The 18,649-nt window shown below is 49.7% G+C and overlaps 1 protein-coding gene across 5 annotated transcripts in view; it reads right to left on the reverse strand.

Moving 5' to 3' along the window:
- Window positions 1-4: 4 nt before the first annotated feature.
- Myo19 (myosin XIX) overlaps window positions 5-18,649 on the reverse strand; it is a 32,687-nt gene continuing 14,042 nt past the window's right edge. For 2 of the 5 annotated variants that reach the window (XM_038329135.1, XM_038329134.1), the window contains exons 8-26: window positions 17,663-17,732; window positions 16,979-17,081; window positions 16,311-16,407; window positions 16,112-16,188; window positions 14,056-14,146; window positions 13,549-13,720; window positions 11,711-11,784; window positions 10,828-10,949; window positions 10,525-10,638; window positions 10,083-10,259; window positions 9,613-9,765; window positions 8,422-8,529; window positions 7,513-7,583; window positions 5,282-5,385; window positions 3,581-3,747; window positions 3,345-3,474; window positions 2,586-2,671; window positions 1,486-1,785; window positions 5-604 (exon numbers count right to left, since the gene is read on the reverse strand). In XM_038329135.1, the coding sequence (XP_038185063.1) occupies window positions 476-604; window positions 1,486-1,785; window positions 2,586-2,671; window positions 3,345-3,474; window positions 3,581-3,747; window positions 5,282-5,385; window positions 7,513-7,583; window positions 8,422-8,529; window positions 9,613-9,765; window positions 10,083-10,259; window positions 10,525-10,638; window positions 10,828-10,949; window positions 11,711-11,784; window positions 13,549-13,720; window positions 14,056-14,146; window positions 16,112-16,188; window positions 16,311-16,407; window positions 16,979-17,081; window positions 17,663-17,732 (2,345 nt within the window). In that variant the 3' untranslated portion in view covers window positions 5-475. The other 3 variants (XM_038329138.1, XM_042055040.1, XM_038329136.1) reach the window with 3 other exon arrangements.

The raw sequence follows: 18,649 nt of genomic DNA on the forward strand, positions 1-18,649 counted from the left end.
TTGGTATCATTAAATAAATCAGTTTATTAAATAGCATTGTTCCTTAATAAACTATATGTAAGTTTTCCCTAGCCAAAATTTTAGAGCCAATTTTAGGGTGATTTGGCCATTTTAAAGTGCTTGTAGATGGTCCAGTATCTATCCTGCTGTAGTGACATTCTGGACGGACAGTCACATCTGCCGAACCTCAGCCTGAAGGGGACAGTGAGCTGGGATGTTGTAGTCCCAATCTTGGCTTGGTAACTAGCACTCCCAGATCCTGCCAGTGCTGCGGCCATAGTCCTAGCTGGCTGGCACTCTGACCACGAAGCCCTGGCTCACAGACAAGCTGTTGCTTGCACACGCAGTTGGAGTCGCTGTGGGAATAGCTTGGCAGTTGTGTGTTGATCAGATGTCTTTGGCAAGGCAGCTGGCAGGAAACGGCCTCTGGAAACAAAGGCACTAAAGATCATGTAGGCAGGTGGGGGTAGAAGAGTCACACTTGGACTGGCCTGTGTCTTTCTAGCAGAATCTGATTAAAACCAGTAACACTGGAGGCTAAAGGTTCAGGGCAGATGTCAGCATACTGAAGTGGAGACTTCCTGCAGTGAAACTTGATCGAGCCCTGGGGAGAAAGAGAAGCAATCTATGAGTGGCAAGCCCAACAATACCTCAGAGAGAGAAATCCATTCAGGGTGACAGGAAATACTAGGAGTCTATTACTCTAAGGGTACTGGCTGACAGCTGGAAGATCAGAATACTTCTGTTTACCCCTTGTCAGTTTCAGGGAGATTTTGTACAGATTATATGGCGTCTTGTTGACTTCATTCCTTTCCTCTGGTCCCTTGTACCAGGCGGGGTATTAACCTGGTTTTACAGAGGAGAAAATGGAGGTTCGGAGATGACGTGCCATTACCAAACTTATCCAGGGAAGGGGCTGAGCTGGGACCAGGCTGGGAGTGCCTGCTTTCAAGTCAAACAGGTGGCACAGCACACAGGACCTGGCCACACATTCACTATTTCCAGTTGAGAAAGTGACAACCAGTAACCAAGTGATAGTATTTGAGGTAACTGCCAAATGCAGTATCATCTGAGGAGACAGACTATGGCCACACTCATTTCTCAGAAGTGGAACTAATGTCCTAGAGTCAACTATGCTACTCTTTAATTCCTTACAGCTACCCTGTAGGGAGTCCCTGTGTCCATCTGGTAGAGGACACAGGGCTGAGGTCCTTGCCTAACTGAGCATCTCACAATGCAGAGGAAGAGCCAAACACTCAGAGGTAAAATGCTCAGAAGCAGTTTTTGAAGGGCTCTGAACAATCTGATTTTTTGTTGGAGCAATGGCAGTAAGGAACACCTACAGATTTGGCTTATTCCATAGGGCTAGGGAGTTTTGTGCTGTCACCCCCGCCCCCCGACAGGCAGCTTTGTTCACTGCCTTCCTCAGTGAACAACCTGGAGCTGTGGGAAGGACGACCATGGCATCTCAGAACGAGAACATACCTGAGGCAGTGCTCTGATGGACGTAATGCCAGCCTGATCTTGTTGTGGTGTCGGGACGTTGTTGCTGGGGTTGCCCGTGGGAAGCCGGAGGCAGGCATGGGCCACCAGTTTCCTCTGAAAGCCGCGCACACCCACAGCTGAGTTGGCTAGCACCAGTCCCATGGGCCAGAGGTGGATTATTGCCTCTAGTAGTTTAGTGTGTGCTGGAGACAGCGAGGAGCTCAGAAAACTGGGAGCTTGAGGCATGGGTTTATCCTCCATACCATCCAGTTCTTTAGAAGCAAGATAGGCCATTCTGATCTTAAAGAGAAAACATTCCTTTATAATGTTAGGTTTGCCTAACCTTTCTAAAATGACTAACTTTTGCATTCATTTACTTGACACTGAAGTAGTGGACATGCTGAAGTCAGAGGACAGCTTGTGCATTGGGGCTTGATCTTGGGTAGTTAAGATTTAGCCCTCTTTAAAAAGATAGAATAGTTAGGTGGTGGGGGTGCACACTTTTAATCCCAGCAATTGGGAAGCAGAGACAGGTAGATCTCTGAGTTCAAGGCTAGCCTGATCTATAGAGTGAGTTCCAAGACAGCTAGGAGAGAAACCTTGCCCTGAAAAACCAAATAAATAAATAAAAATTAAAAAAAAAAACTCTTTGTATGCATGTATGCTCATGTGGGCATGAGCATGCCACAGTCACTTCTGGAGGTCAGAGAGAGCTTTTGAGAGTTTGTTCCTACCATGAGGGTCCCTGGGCTCAAACTCAGTTGGTCAGGCTTGGCAGTAAGACCTCTACTTGCTGAGTCATCTTTCTAGCTCTTTCCAGCATTCTGACTGGAAAACAATCAGCTTGACAAGGTAAACTCAAGAGCCTTGGCTGTGGCGCCCTGGACTAGACTGGCTTCCTGGGGTAGAATGTCAAGCAACTGCAGTTTTATTGGCAGTTTGATCCTAGGGTTGCTTATGCCACTCTGTACTGGAGCTGTCTGTACCCTTCTCATACACGGGACACCAGGCTTAGAGGCTGGTGCCACATCCCAGCGGCAGAGACAACCCTCCATCTTGGGCCTGTCTGAAGCCCACCCCCGGCCTTCAGCCACACTCACTCTCCACTTTCGCCATGCGCGCTTGATGACCGTGGCAGCTATGTGTAACCTTCTGATGTGTTTCCGCGTTAACCAGGACCGGATAGCTAAAGAAACAGCAGAGACATAGAAACCATCATTAGAGCTGTTAGCCATGTGGCCAATATGGGTTGATGTGAAAATATGAAATCGTTTTCCCAGTGATGTCAATGTATAAGGCGAAATGGGGCTTAAGAGTCCTCCTGGAAAGATGGCTCAGTGGTTAAGAGCACTCCCTTCTCTTGCAGGGCACCAGAATGGTTACCACCACCCATCTGGTGACTCGCAACCTCTTCTGACTCAAGTTCTGGCTTCCAAGGGCACCTGAACACATGGTACACATACATAGTCGCACACACTCTTACATTATACACTTACACACAGTCTTACAGATTATATTGCCCACAATCTTACAGATATACCCTGTGCACACACACAGTCTTACAGCTGCACGTTGAAGGGCCACCTGGGAGCTGTAAGGACCCAGGCTGCCACTGACCTCAGACTCAGTCCTCATCAGTTCCCAAGGAACAGGAGGGGTCTGGGAGATCTGTGCCTTTTAAAATGTTTTTTTTTTGGCTTGTGTGGAAATGTAGCTCCATGTTATAGCAGCACTTGCCTAGAATGAGTGAAGCCCTGGGTTTGATTCATGACACTACAAAAGGACAAATGATTTTCACTTTTCAAAATCAGCCTGTCAGGACTGTGTCAGACCCATCATATGGAATCAGCCCCACCTACCTGCCTGAATGAGCACGGCAGCCCGCCTCTGTTTCTCCTGCTTTTGGAGACGATGTCGCCTCCAGCCACACTGGATGCAGCGGGCACACTGCTCCAGCATCTGGGCACGTCCACGTTCCAGAAGCTCTAGCTGAGAGAAGAGGAGTCCATTGAGGTGCTTGGCCTCTCCTCCCCTACCCTGAGAACGACCTACACTTGCTGCTGGCACTCATAATCTCATTCCCCAGTCAGTTTACCATGGAGTCAGTCATGAAAATCTTTGTCCTGCCACAGTACAGTGGGACTTGTGTGGTCTCAGTTGGGTCACTGGGAGTGGTCGCTGTCTGAATTAAAGCTGGCAGAGCATGGAGAATGTCCTGTAGTAGAGGCTGCAGTGTGGCCTCCTTGGCACAGAGAGGCTGCTCTGGGGGTGGGAGAAAGGCTTCATCAGTGCCTGCTCATTCCCACAGGCTTCTGGAGTCTGAAGAGCTTGGCTTTGGTCTCCCTCAAGCTCTCTAAGCCTCTTATTACTGTTCTGAATCTAGTCATTTCTTCTTTTCCCCTTACATCCCTCACAGTCCTGGCTGTTTGGGACTGTTCTGAAGCCACCACTGCCCCATGTCTCCTTGGATTGGCTGCAAGGTCTGTAAGCCTGGAGAGGGAATCCCAGACTGCTTGGCTACTCCCTCGGTCCCACCCCTTACCAGGTACAGTCAAGTGAAGAAAAGGAAGACCATACCCAACTGTGGGAAAGCCCTCCCAAGCTTGCCTCCTGTATGGGAAGATTTACCTGAGGGCTCTGACAGTTAGCAGCCCAGCGCCTCTTTGGAGACGGAGGACACCAAAGCAGATGCAGGAGACGAGAGATGAGAGACATCCAGAAAATGGACCAGGGCCCAGAGAGGCTTGTTGGTAAGAGAGACAGGAGAGCAAACCGTGGAGAGAGGAGAAAGAAGGGGAGGGCGAAGGAGAGTGACACACTCCCAAGAGAAAGCTACTGGTGGGGCCCAGAAGGGCTGAGAGGTTGGGGAGCAGCTGTGGCTGGGCTGAGATTTGTCCTAATCCTTGTGTCTGTCCCCCCGCCTTTAACATTCCCACATTTTTAGTTATGGACAGCTACACTCTGACACAGGCTGGCTTTCACCCTAGTGCTTTGTACACCTCTCCCCCTTTGATGCCTCCTAGGACCTGGAGCTCAAGCTGGCCATGCAGGGCTGGTCCAGATTCCTCAGATTGCCCTTTTGCCTACTCTTCTCACCAAGTTCATCGTCCATTTCTGTCTTCCTCTGTATCTGTACAGAGCCATGCCTACCAACACTGACCAGTGTGCCCATAGCTGCACACAGCTCTGGCTTCTCCTTGGGTGGCTCACAGCCCCTAGGCCCCTAGAGTGAAGAAGAGCATGAGGTGATGGAGCACTGGCTCTCTCCCCTGAAGCAGCCACCTCATCTACCCAGGAATAAAGTTCACCCGGCACCCTAGCCGTCCCTGTCACACCTACGGCTCTGTCTCACGCCTGGGAGCTTTTGTTCAGATGTTGTCATGTGCAGTGGCTGTCGCCTAGCTAATCCAATTTATCTCCACGTGCCACCTCCTCTAAATGCTTTCCACTTCCACATCTCCCTTGCATCAGAGTAAGCTCTCTGCCTGCCTGCCTTTTCTTTCTTTCTTTTTGAGACAGGGTTTCTCTGTGTAACAGCCATAGTTGTCCTGGAACTCACTCTGTAGACCAGGCTGGCCTTGAACTCACAGAGATCCACCTGCTTCTGCCTCCTGAGTGCTGGGATTAAAGGTGTGCGCCATCACTGACTTTTCTACACCATTGTCAGCTGGCATTTGTTCCCCAACATTGTACCTATAACCATCAGTCTTTGGACCCTCGTCTCTGAGAAGGTACAGCTCAATCCTCAGTAACCTACGGTTGAAAATATGACAAAAAAAAAATGGGCTCCACTCACCAGAGGGCCCTTTGGCAGAACACAAGCCCCAGAGACCAGAGGATGTGCGAAGTCGGAGCCGTCTCAGTAATTTATATCGTTCCACAAAGTTCTGGTGAGAGACCCTGGAAGCCAAAGAAGACAAAAAGAAAAAGACTGTGAGGCAGGTGTCCAGCTGGGGCTCAAAGCCAGTGCTGCCGGACCATCCCACCTGAATGGAGGAGGGTGTGTCCTAGAGATGCCAAGGCCACTCAGTGGGAAGCCTGCAGACAACATTTCCATCCTCAAGACCCATATAGTGGGAGGGCGGAACTAACTTGCCTCTGAAGTCGGCCTCTGACTTCATGTGGTATGGCATATCTCCTTGCTGGTTTGGGGTGCTCATGTACCTGCACAGTTCTTAAGACTCAGAGGCTTGTCTCTGAACTTCTCAAATCAGACAAAGCCACAGGAGAATTCCCTTTTCCTTCACACTCCAACTCTGCCCGCCCCCCAGACTTGCCCCAGAAAGTAGCAGTTATCTCTACAGCCTGGACGCGGACGACTCCCTGAGCACTCGCCTTGCAGATGGTGCAGTTCTCTACTGTGAGCTAGATATCCCAGTCCGCCTATTGCTTCCCAGTCTTCACAGCTAATCCGGCAACGTCACTCATCTCCCTCTGTCCTAACTCTGCATCCAACTTCAGTGAGTAGCACAAGAACTCTCTGAGAATACAAGATGCAGCTTCCACCGCACTCAGGGCACACTGCCAAGGCTTTCACAGCCAGCTGTGCCTGACTCCCGTTCTCTTAAATTTACTGTTGCTGCTTCTCTGTGGCCCAGACCATTGGTGTCTCACTTCCTGACAGCGTTATGGTTGTTCTCTGTTCTATGTCCTCCCAGGCTGGCCCTTCCCTTTCCTCTGTCTCTGCACTGATAACCAGACCACAGATTTTCCCTGCAACAACAAATTCTGTTTCTTTCCTAGCACTAGCTGTCCTTTACACTTGTGTGTGTTATCTGTGGAAGTATGTGTGTGCTTGCACATGTGAAGGCCTCAATCTGACGTTGGAAACCTTCCTCTGTAGTTTTCCACCTTATTTTTTGAGTCTCTCATTGAACCCGGGGCTTACTGATTGGTTAAACTGGCTGGCCAGCAAGTCCACAGACTACTGTGTCTGCCTCCCAGTGTTGGGATTACAGGTGCTTGTTGCCATATCTCGCTTTTTTTTTAAAGATTTTTATTTATTTTTAATCTATGTGCATTGGTGTTTTGCCTGCATGTGTTTCTGTGAAGGTGCCAGATCCCCCGAAACTAGAGCTATAGACAGCTGTAAGCTGCCATGTGGGTGCTGGGCATTGAACCCAGGTCTTCTGGAAGAGCAGTCAGTGCTCTCAGTCGTCAAGCCATCTATCTCTCCAGTCCCACCATACCTAGCTTTTAACAGTGATGCTGGAGATCCAAACTTGGGTCCTCAGCAAGCACTTATTTTTGCTTATTGATTTTTTTAATTTATTTTTTCCCCCAAGGTAGGGTCTCTCTGTGTAAGCTCTGGCTGTCCCAGAACTCACCTTGTAGACCAGGCTGGCCTTGAACTCACAGAAATCTGCCTGCCTCTGCCTCTTGAGTGCTGCAATTAAAGGCACGTGCCACCATGCCCAGTTTTATTTGTAAATTTTTTAAAACTTTATGTGTATGAGTTTTGCCTGCATGTATGTCTGTGCACCATGTGTATGCCTGGTACCTATGGATGCCAAAGGAAAGCTTCAGATCCCCTGGAACTTGAGTTATATATGGCAGTAAGCTGCCATGTGGGTGCTAGAATTGAATCCCAGTCTTCTGAAGAGTAGCCAGTGCTCTTAACCTTGAACCATCTGTCAAGCCCCAGACCCTTTCTTAAAAAAAAAAAAAAAAAAAAAAAAAAAGTTGTTTTTTCCGAGACAGGGTTTCTCTGTAGTTTTGGAGCATGTCTTAGAACTAGCTCTTGTAGCTCAGGCTGGCCTTAGATGTGTGTTGATCTTCCTGTTTCAGTATCTCAAGTGCTGGGGTCATAGGAGTGTGCTACCGTGTCTGGCTCATACTTCATTTTCTTGTTTCCACAGAATGTAGGCCCTCCAAGGGCAGAGAAATACACAATGAGTGACTGACTAGACGTACAGGTGCCATCCCTTTGCCACAGACCCACCATTCTCCTCATCCCTTCCTCCCTCTGTCTGGCCCAAGCTCTGAGCGCCACCAGGCTTTGGCCCTACAGCAATATGGCTTACTTACCGGACAGGAAAGCCAGCAGCACTGATGTGGATGGTCTCCACCAGGCCACAAGCCTCCAACTGGCTCAGAACCTGCAATGGTGGGGAGACAGGGCAAACACCTATAGGCCAGAAATACCATCTCTTTTGCATATCTCTGGTCCTGACCTTCAGTGACAGGCAGGATTGGCTGACAGAGATGTCAGTCTCCATGGGACCAAAAGAAACCAAGAGGGCCAGAAGATCTCCCTGCTGGAAGGTCTGGTAGACCTGAAAGGCCCTGTCTGATGTTGGCTCCTGATGTAGCTAAGGTCTGCAGTGGTCCTGGCTGTCTCTCACCTCTCCCAGGCTGATCTCACTCCACAATACAGAACTGCTTTATTCTCTTCTAGCATCAGAGCTGCTCAAGCACGGAAAGTGAGACTGCGAAGATTCTTACTTGATTTGAACCCAGAACTTTACCACACAGTCAAGTTACCTTGGCTGTGCAGCCACATTTACCAGGTGACTGCTGGCCATTCTTCAGTGCTGTCCAGCACTCACACATCATCTGTGCCCTCAGAACCTGAGACCCTGAGGAGTGCCTTTGTGTAAACTAGAAATGAGATTAACAGTCCAAAGATAGCCATACTTCATGAACTGCACAGATGTTGAACAAATCGTAAACAGCCAGTGCCCCAAGCAGATTCAGTCTCTTGTCAGAGATAGGCTAGGTGAGCAGGGAGCAAGATGTTCTAGAGTCCCCATGTGCCGTGCTGGCTAGGCTTGATGCAATGTACAGACATACAACCACACACGAGTGCCCTGCCAGAGCAGGGAGGTCCTCCTGAGAGACTGTCTGTGGTCACATCTGGAGATGCTTTCCCTTTAGTTTCCTAGGCCCTGTCAGATGGGGTTTGATACTAGGCAGCTGTAGCTGAGGGTTAGTTACCTCTTCCTGGAGGAAGGTCTGTGGCTGACTCTGGCTGTTGGGCTTGATACAGCGAATGTAGTGGGGTGTTGTGTTATGTAGGACCTGCAGGAGCTGTTCCAGTGAGGCCTGCAGACAGAAACCTGGGTGAGTCAGGATTGGGGCTACTCAGGGTCATAAGCTGGATTCTGGTTAGTGGGAATGTTTTGTCCTTGGTGGCCCTCCCAGTCTTGACATCAAGACCCATATATCCCCTGAGAACTACTGGAAATCCCTGCCCACTCCGAGACAGGGTTTCTCTGTATAACCACCCTGGCTGTCCTAGAACTTGCACTGTAGACCAGGCTGGCCTCAAACTCACAGAGATCCGCCTGCCTCTGCCTCCCGAGTACTGGGTTTAAAGGTGTGCGCTATCCCATGTGCCTTGGAAGTTCTTAAAGAACGTGTGCAAAGCAGTTTAATCACCCATCACTTGTCACCTTCGTCCAGGGATGCTCTGACCAGTGGCTCTCACTGACTGCCTCTGGTATGGAGCTTGTCCCTCTCCTTTCCTCCCCACTTCACTCCCACAGGAGAACAGCTTCACACCACCCCTGCTGTTATACTATGTGCCAGAGGGACATGACTCCGACAGTCTACTACGTCACAGGTCAGCCTAATAACACACATGCTGTGCAGGTACTGTCAGTAGTGTCTGACGCTGTGGCAGTAGCACACTCCTCAGACAATAAACATGAGTTTCCCAGGGTACCCTCAAGGTGACGGCAAAGTAGGGGTTAACATATGAACAGGAACAAATAAAAAAAGTGGCAGGGTGGGTGAACAAGATGTGGAAGGGCAGTGGTCAAGAGGTCCCAGGAGGCTGAGCAACCTGTGCAAGTTTCACACAAAGGAAACAGAGAATACCAGGGGAAGTGGTATTCTGGCCCAGCCAAGCACAGGGTTTGAACAGGGCAGTCACAGCTCCCTATGAAGTGCTACTCTTCCCTGACTACCCCAGGAGCAGAGGGTGAGAGCCCCATCCCTGACACGTTCTTAAATCCCATGCTGTCTCTTGCCTGTTTCCCATGGGCCCTTTACACTGAAACATAAACTGTGCCATTTCTGAATGGCACATGACTGCTCCCTAGCAGACAGCCCTGATCCTGAGGGGCGCTCAACAGACAATTATGAGAGTGAACACAGCATGCATGTCGTCACCACCAGACCCACCTTGAACTTGGACACCACAGTCAACGCAGGAGCCCTGCTCTGGCCGGACAGTGCCTCCTGGGTCTTCTCTTCAGGGTTAGCAGGAAAGAGCATCATGAGCAGAGGGTCTTGGGATCGCTGCAGAAGCCCAGTCAGCTCAGGGGGAACAGGGTCCTATTGGGAAAGAACAAAGGTGGGAGGTAGGTGAGCTGCTTCCTAGTACTAGCTGCTGCTCTGGCACCTCTACCCGAGTGCGGGACTTCTTGGAAGGGCAGGCTGGAGTCCCAAGTAGAGTGGGTCTGCTGGCTAAGAAGAGACACAGGCCGCTTCCAGGCAGGTCAGGATGGACTAGCCAGCATCTTAGGTAGGGCTCAAGAAGGTGAGCCTAGATTTTGAGGAGACTCAGGAGAAAGAGGATGCCAGTTAGGAACTACTTTGTGCAGGGATTCGGCTTTTTTACCCAGGACCCACATGCTCTGGCCTAGGCCCACCTTGTTCTTCTCCACCAGGCCTTCTGTGTGGTACCGCACAGGTCCCGCGAAATGCACAACCACAAAGCTGGGCTCCCGGCTGAGCTTATTAAGGCCCAGGCAGGGCTTGCCTGCCAGAGCACTCTCGATGCGCGTCTGTAGTTGTGCTGCACTGCTCGGCCGATTAAGACGGCATTCCTGTAGGGGGAGCGGGTGGTCATCATGATGAGTCTTACCACATCTTCACCTTCCTCAGTGTCTGGACCCATGGCAGTAGAGTTGTAACACAGGCATTATATCAACTCCAGCATGTGTGTGCATGGGCGCGCGCGTGGGGGGGGGGGGAGCACAGGGATTAGCACACTTATTTGCAGATGCGGGAGAGAGACAGACAAAAGAGCACATAAATCAGTCACCAAGGCCCCAAAAAGTGCTGCTTGGCTCACTGGCTGAACCTCCCTACCTCATTTATGAGGGAACAAATGCTGATGGGGCTCCCCTCGAGGAGATCTAAACAGGTCTGGTTGTCCTGATAGTTGACAAACGACCACTCCAGGCCCTCAACTGCATATTCCTCCTGGGCAGGGGTGCAGTGGGAGAAAGTTCCAGAACAGCATTAAGGAAGGAACAAAAATACATTAAAACACTTTCTTACATTGTTATTACTTATCAATTAATAAGATAGGAACAAAGGTGTCTAGTCATGACTGGGGCCAGGAAGAGGCAGAGGATCCAGAAGGATGACCTGCCTTGCCCCACACCTCACCTGCTGAGCCTTGAGGTAGTGAGCCACAAAGTGCTGCTGTAGCTTCTCATTGGCATAGTTGATGCACAGCTGTTCCAGACTGTTGTCAGGGAATGACTCAAACCCATACACATCTAGCAGACCTTTGGAGACAGGAGAGAACCATGGGGCAGCCACAGGGGGTAAAGAGGGCAACTACAGGACCCCAAGTGGCTGGACCCTTGCTGAGGTCTCATACTTAGAAGCCTTGGGATAAGGTTGAATGATCGCTGTCTTCTGTTCCCACCACCCACCCAGGGTAGGACCCAGGACCTCTTCCCATGCCCCATGCTAAGTCAGAGCAGGCAGAAAGCCAAAAAATTTTGAATGAAGGGGCAGCCCAGGCACTAGCATACTTTTGAGTCTGTAACCTCTGGCCCCAATAGGCTCCTCCTTGAGGATATCAGGTCCCATTTTTTTGTGTGATAGCAGGAAATGATCTCTGAAACAACCGAGTTCAGAGGACCCCAATCTCACCAGCCTAGCTGATGCCTCTCTTTAAGCAAATTGTGTCAGCACCCCTAGGTTTTACTTCCTTCCCCTATTCGACTCACCCAACCCAAGAGTACAACACCGATCTCAACTGTGTCTCCCACTCTAGCTCTGACTACCCTTCTGGGATTGGAGCTAAGTCTCTAGGATAAAAGGTACAATGCATAATCTGGTCTGTCTGGAGAGCCATGGACATGTCATTTGTGGGCAATCAAATGTAGAAATATCACCAAACTCCTGGATGGATGGATGAGGACACTGGCTGAGAGGAGAAAGGAGCTGCTCAGAGGTACACAGGTGACCCAGAGACCCTCCCTCTACCCAGGGTCCAGCTGCTTTTCTGGAGGGCTCGTGGCAGGGTGAGCCTTGCTACCTATGAAGGCAGTCCACGAGTTGCAGTCTGCACAGATGCTGCTGTTGATCACTGATACCAGCCAGTCGAACAGCCTGTTGATGGGAAAGAGTGGGACTGGTGAAACTGCTCTCTCAGGAAGGGTGCGACATGCCAGAAGGCCCTGTGTTCTGAACCTACCGGGCCAAAGGCTAAATCCTCTTGTTTCTGGCTTATGCAGTCTTGACCTGCTGCAGAGGCAGGCTCTAGACACAGACATTTCCAGGCATACAAAGACCCGAGCTGTCCTCATAGCAAGACAGCACAGGACAGCACAGGCTCCTGGGTCTGCATTAGTCATGAAGCCCATCACGGCTGATGCTGCGACTAGAAGAGGCTACTGGCAGGTCCCAGCTGGGCTAGCAAGGAGCTGACTGCATCTAATTCCCCTGAAAAACGCTTAAGGAGCTGCCACATCCTACTCAATCCCACACAAGTGGTCCCGTCACAAGAATAATGGTGTTCTCTACTCTGGAACTGTCACTAGCCCACAGAACATGAAATTTCTGGGAGCTGGAGAGATGGCTCAGAGGTTAACAGCACTGGCTGCTCTTCCAGAGGACCCAGGATCAATTCCTAGCACCCACATGACAGTTCACAACTGTCTGTATCTCCAACTCCAGGGGATCTGACACCTTCACATAGACATAAAAAAATCAATCCATATAAAATAAAAATAAATAAGCTCATTTAAAAAAAAGAAAATGAAACTTCGATACAAGCTGGCAACAAGCATGACACGGTTCAGGGACTTCTTTCCTACATCAGTAGGAAACAGGGCCTATATACAGACTCTGCAATGGAACCAGCAACCCCTGCTAAATATCTCTATTTAGTAAGTAGTAACATTTTAATCACAGCACTGATAGCGAGTTCTAAGTCAGCCAGAGCTACAGAGTGAGACCCTGTCTCAAAATAACCCCCCAATTCCAGGACAGGCTCCAAAGCCACAGAGAAACCCTGTCTCGAAAAAAAAAAAAAAAAAAAAAAAAAAAAAAAAAAAAAAAAAAAAAAAAAAAAAAAACCCCAAAAACAAAAGTCCCCCAACTTTTGACCTAAAACCTGCTTTGAGGCAGCAGTACCTGTCTCTAGTTGCCATGGGCTGAGGAAGACTTCAGATTCTTGGCTCTCAACAGGGTTATCCAAGATCTGACATGCACACACATATAGTGGTCATAGATAATCTCGGGATTCTGAGCCCCTGACAACCTTTACAAGGCACTCTGAAGGTTCTCAGAACTCAAGATGAGGTAATCCTTGACCATATGGTCCAGAGGATGGAGAAGCCTGTTATGTCCCAAGAAAGCAAGGCCAGGACCCACCTTCCCTGCTGTGCTGCTCCTGCCTGCTGCATGTCTTGCTGGCCCTGACTCTGAGCTGAGCTCTGGCTCCACTGCTGTCTCTCCAACTCCCCAGGTGAATAACCTTAGGAACCAGGGTGCAGGAGACAGAGGAGCCTATCCCCATTCAACAGTCTGAACCTGTGCTGTAAAGGAGGAGATCACCTTTGGGGGGCTTGCTTTGCCAAGGGGAGCTGAGCAGGCTTTCCTCACTTATGGCTAAGGTCAAAGCAGGCTCTTGTACTTGAACAATGAGCTGAATCTCGGTCAGGAACGTGGCAACTTCTCCATTCAAAACAAGCACAGAGGCTAAAGGCAGTGTTTAGGGCAAACCTAGGAACTATGCCCTGTCATCTCCTGGAGTCCCTGCTTTATTCAGAACCCTCCATCTTGGGCCTCCATCCATTGCCTGACAGTTTAGTTCAACTTCAGACAGTCTAAGAACCCATGGGAAGTGAAGGCCCAGGGTAAACTGCTCACCGTGCATAGATCAGTTTGGCCAGACAGTCTCTGCGGGTGTCACACTCAGCTCGGGAGCACGGCTTCCGGAACACTTGCTGCTGCTTGCCTGCCTTGATGGTTCGAATCTGCATAGTCTCCAGTAGCATGTCCTCTGAGAGCTGCAGCAGTGTGGCTGCTGTCCTGACAGAGGCTGGGAGGAGAGTCCTCCTTAAGCAAACACCCTCCATTGGAACTGAGTGGATGGAGGAAGCCTAGGTTCTAAGAGGCTTGCCACAGGCCTCCTTCCATGGCAGAGACAGGACTTGAAGCCACAGAATTACAACTGGACAAATAATTTCTAAACCACCTGACCGATTTTCTTATTGTAAGATGGAGAAGACAGAGTTGGCTTCACCAAAGGCCATGGCAGGCCCTTCAGCAGATGGCTAATCAACGATGCCAGATTGAAAAGTTCAGCTTCCCACCGCACCTCAATAACGGTAGTCACTCTCCTGTCAGGTGCATCCCACCATCCTTGTCTCTCACCTTTGGAACCATCCATCAGTTGGCAGGGCTGGGCTTCATCCTCTGAGTCAGCAAAATGGACATTGCCAAGGTGCAGCAGTCCAGCGAGGACCTGAAGGCAGAAGGGGTGGTCAGGAAGCAGGGGAGTGAAAACACTGAGTCCTCATGCTGATGTTGCAACAACAGAGGAGGAAGGGAGCTCCTGATGACTGTCCCACTGTCTACCTCCATCAGACAAGATTTCATACGTTAGAGCATCCCAAGACAATCTCTTCCACATCCCGAGGTACATGTCACGAAGATGCCCATAACAGATAGGAGAGGTTAATGTTGAGCCTAGGCCAAGATTAGTCTAGGCAGTGAGACTTCAGATGCCTCCCAGAGCAGCCAGTAGGCCCTACCTCCATCTATCCTCTGTCCCCATTCCTCTCCCTTCATGAACAGTCCATGTGGGCGTACTGTCCCCTTATTTATGGGTCGGTGTCATTTCTGCCTAATGGGGCTTAGGCATGGCTTCCTGGAACCCTTTCTCAGCATTACTGGGCTGTGATAGTAGGTGCTACCCTTCTGCCTTTGCTTTCAGTGATTTCCAGAAGTAATTTCCAGAAGTTATGATGGCAAGGAGAACACTTGGTAAAGAAGTTTGGAAACCCTTGGATCTCATATTAAGAGAGCAGAGCCTTTCCTGCCATTGTTGTCTGGCCCCAGACAGATATTTTCTTTTTTTGTTTTTGTTTTTTCGAGACAGGGTTTCTCTGTGGCTTTGGAGCCTGTCCTGGAACTAGCTCTGTAGGCCAGGCTGGTCTTGAACTCACAGAGATCCGCCAATCTCTGCCTCCCGAGTGCTGGGATTAAAGGCATGCACCACCATCACCCGGCTCAGACAGATAATTTCTATAGGCTATTAGTCTTCTGGCTCAGAACTACCCTGGGAGAGGGCAGCTATGCCCACTGGGTAGCATGGCTATGGTATATGGTACAGGGTCATAACACTTTCAGTGAAATGGATGAGCCTTGCCCTGAGAAAACCACCTTCCTGATCATGGTGTCTTTCCAGCCAAATAAGAATGTCGTAACACCCTCAAACAGCACTTATGCCGACTCCTACTGCTATCCACCCCCTCTAGCCTAGCTCCATGTACTGTCCTTCACAAACTCCTACCTAGAAGTGTCCATACTGGGTCTGATACCTCAGCTTCCTAAACAGCATGTGGAGGCCACCAATATCCCCATCTTCCTTCAGTGGCTTCCCTGTCTGTCCTCAGCCCACCTTATACACTGCATCCGGTAGCTCTCGAGTTGAGGGAGTAAGGGAAGCAACTGGTCTTCAGCGAAGGTAGAAAGGCAGTGAGGAGGAGAAGGCTAGCTCACTGGGCTCCCAGAGGGAGAGGCAGAGGACAGAGTGGAGGAAGAGGTGGGCACTGGAATGACAATGCCTGGAACCAACTTTATCACTTAGTTGTGTCTTGGGTAGGTTTCTTTTCTTTTTCTTTCCTTTTATTTGTTTGTTTTACAAGACAGGGCTTCTCTGTGTAGTTTTGGAGCCTGTTCTGGAACTCGCTCTGTAGACTCACAGAGATCCGCCTGCCTCTGCCTCCCGAGTGCTGAGATTAAAAGGCGTGTACCACCATTGCCTGGCTCAGGTAGGTTTTTTCACCACTGATTTTCTCAAGTATAAAATGGAAATAATCTCCATGAACAAAAGATTGTTGATAAAATCAAGTGAGCTAAGAGGTGTGAACATAACTTCTAAGCTTTAAAGTGTTAGACAAAAAAGGAAAGATTGTCTCTCTATTCTTGTTACTGTAATAAAACCTGCCCTAAGGTCCTTGTGCTCTGGGAGTGTGAGTCACTGTGCCATGTTCATTACTAAGTACTATATGGTGTGTCACTGACCCTATGGCCCAGTCTAGCACCTGTCTCCAGGCTCCTCACAGTGGTGGCCAGCTCCTTGGACATGGTCCTGTGAGGCCTGAAGTCCTAGACACTTGTGGAGAGAGAGTCCCAAGTCCAGGGACAATCCATGAAAAGGGCTACCATCGCCTCTAAGTGTAAGTAGCATGGCTTTTCTTCTGACCTTAAAGATGTTGTTCTGGGTGGGGGTGTCGATGCCCAAATGGAGCATGGCCTCTCTGGTCAACTCGAAACAATCCTCTGAAAAGAATCCATGTCACAGCCCAGTGGTCAGCAGGTTCAGTGCGGGAGGGAAGACAGGCCCTGGGCAGAATGGGTGGGGCTTTGGGGGCAGTCTAGGGTACTAAGGAGGCTCCTCCTACCTTCCAAACTATTTTCTGGATTGGGTAGCCAGGAGAAGACAGCTCCCTCAGGGAGGTACCACTGGAGTCTTTCATCCTGGGTGGCTCCTTTGCAAATCTGCAGAGTGGGAGGACATTCAGGCCTGGGGTTAAAATGAGGAGTAAGAAATGCCAGTGACATTGCCAGGCTAAGAGTTCCCCAAAGTAAGCACAGGGCATGGGGTAAAAGAAAACACCGAGTGGGATGTCTCATCCTGATGGACAAAAGTGGTCTTCCTGGAAAGCTGGCACTCTGACGCAGAATGCATGACTCTTGCCGGGGTATATCCCCTTACCTAAAGAAGCTCCTAGTCTGGGTGCAAGGAGCCCTACCAATGCCCTGGACAAGCCCAGTCCAGGAAGAAATACAATCCCAGAACAGCCCTCAAGCTGTTATGGGAAACTGTTTCCATCTTAGAAGGACCCTCAGTCTAATGCAGGTGATATGGCTTCCATTTAGAAGACAGAATCCCTGCCTAGAGGGCCTTCTGATGTGAAAGAGGCAGAAAAACATACCTCTAGGCCCAAACTGTGACTGGTGAGCAGCTCTGCTTGAGAGCAAGCAAGGGGCCAGGAGTGGAGCATGCTGGGGTGGAGGGATGAGCCACCCAGTCCTGCTTGTGGCAGAGTGTACACCACCTGGCACAGACCTGGTAGAAGATGTGGAAGTTCCTCTCACTGGAGGCCTGACAAGCCACACGCGTTTTCTCTAGGAGGTAGGTCTGGACCGCAGCTCCCATCATCTGCTGGGCTCTGGCACACAGAGGCAGAGTGCGTCATTATCCCTTCATCTGTACAACTGCCACCTAGCAAATCCCTTCCAACCTCTTCTTGGGTTGGGAACATCCCGAATGTCCTTAGGAAGCCAGGTACAGTAGCCAGGAGAAGCATGAGTTCAAGTTAACTTGGGTTCTGTGAGACTTTGCCTCAAGCAACAAACTCAAAATGGCTTTGAATGTTCTGGGGTATTCTCTTGCATGGAGCTCAGGTAGGCATGGCAAACACCTCTGCATTATCACTTTGACCCATTTCAAGGTAGGAGCTGATGCCCTAGCACAGGGTTATATCAAAGAGGCATTTTAACAAGAAATTTCTGAGCAAGAGAAGCCAGCATGAGCACACAGGCCGTAAGAGCACTAAGGTCACAGAAGCTGTGGTTTTCTAGGTTAAAAAAGGACACCTCAAGAGTTTACTGTGCTCAAGAAACCCATACACACAACAAACAAGCTACAAGTAGAGTTTTGCCCGTGGGAATGACCCAGGTTGGTGGCTGCCCCAGCTGCTTCCATTCCCCGTCTCTGCTGTCCCATGTGCTGGACGGCAGTAGCTATTACCTGTTCAGCTGGAGCTGGATGAACTTCCCAAAGCGACTGCTGTTGTTATTCCTCAGTGTGCACGCGTTCCCTAGAGATCACATCTGTGTTTATACCCACTCCCCCAGGTTTGCAGAATTCTCATGAGCTGCTGTGTCTGTTCCTATCTCTAGTCACCTAAAAGCCACTTGGTTAATTTCCATGTCATGGTGGTCAGGATTGAGGAATGGGCACTAAGGCTTTGGTAAATGGGGTTCAAGAAATTTAGAAGTATTTCCCAACTAGGAACAGGAATGAGTAAGCCTAGGCACAGTGGGGCTGTTTTTTATGTGTATGAGTGTTCTATCTGCATTCATATGTGTGTACCACGTGTATGCCTGGTGCCTGCAAAAGGTCAAAGAGGTGGTTGATCCCTTGGAACTGGTTACAGGATGGTTGTGAGTCACCATGTGGGTGCTGGGAACTGAACTCAGGTCCTGTGCAAGAGCAACAAATGGAACTTGCCCTGTTCCATGAAGCTGGCCTTGAACTCACAGAGATCCACCTGCCTCTGCCTCCTGAGTGCTGTGATTAAAGCCGTGCGCCACCACTGCCTGGCCTGCAACAAATGCTTTTCACTACTGAGCCATCTTTCCAGCCCCAGTCAGGAACTTTCTGCTTTGACAGGAAGAGGTGAAAGGAAGTTGTCACTATTGATTTAAGACACAGGTACAACATGTGGACTCGAGACCCAACATGGACACTAATGGTTCTGCTAGGTAGAGTGGTGCGCGTCTTTAATTGGAGGTAGAGGCTGGCAGATATCCAGGACAGCCAGGGCTACATAGCAAGACCCCTGTCTCAAAAACAAAAACAAAACAAAACAAACAAAATACAAAATAAATAAATCAAACCAAAACACTCCCCCCTCAAAATAAAGCTATGCCACCTTTGAGAAATTTCCTTTTTGGAACATTAGGAAACTGAATGGAGAGATAAGATTGGAACCAGATGAGCCAAGACACTCTG

This window comes from Arvicola amphibius, chromosome 4 (assembly GCF_903992535.2).
Source record: "Arvicola amphibius chromosome 4, mArvAmp1.2, whole genome shotgun sequence".
NCBI classification, from domain to species: Eukaryota; Metazoa; Chordata; class Mammalia; order Rodentia; family Cricetidae; genus Arvicola; species Arvicola amphibius.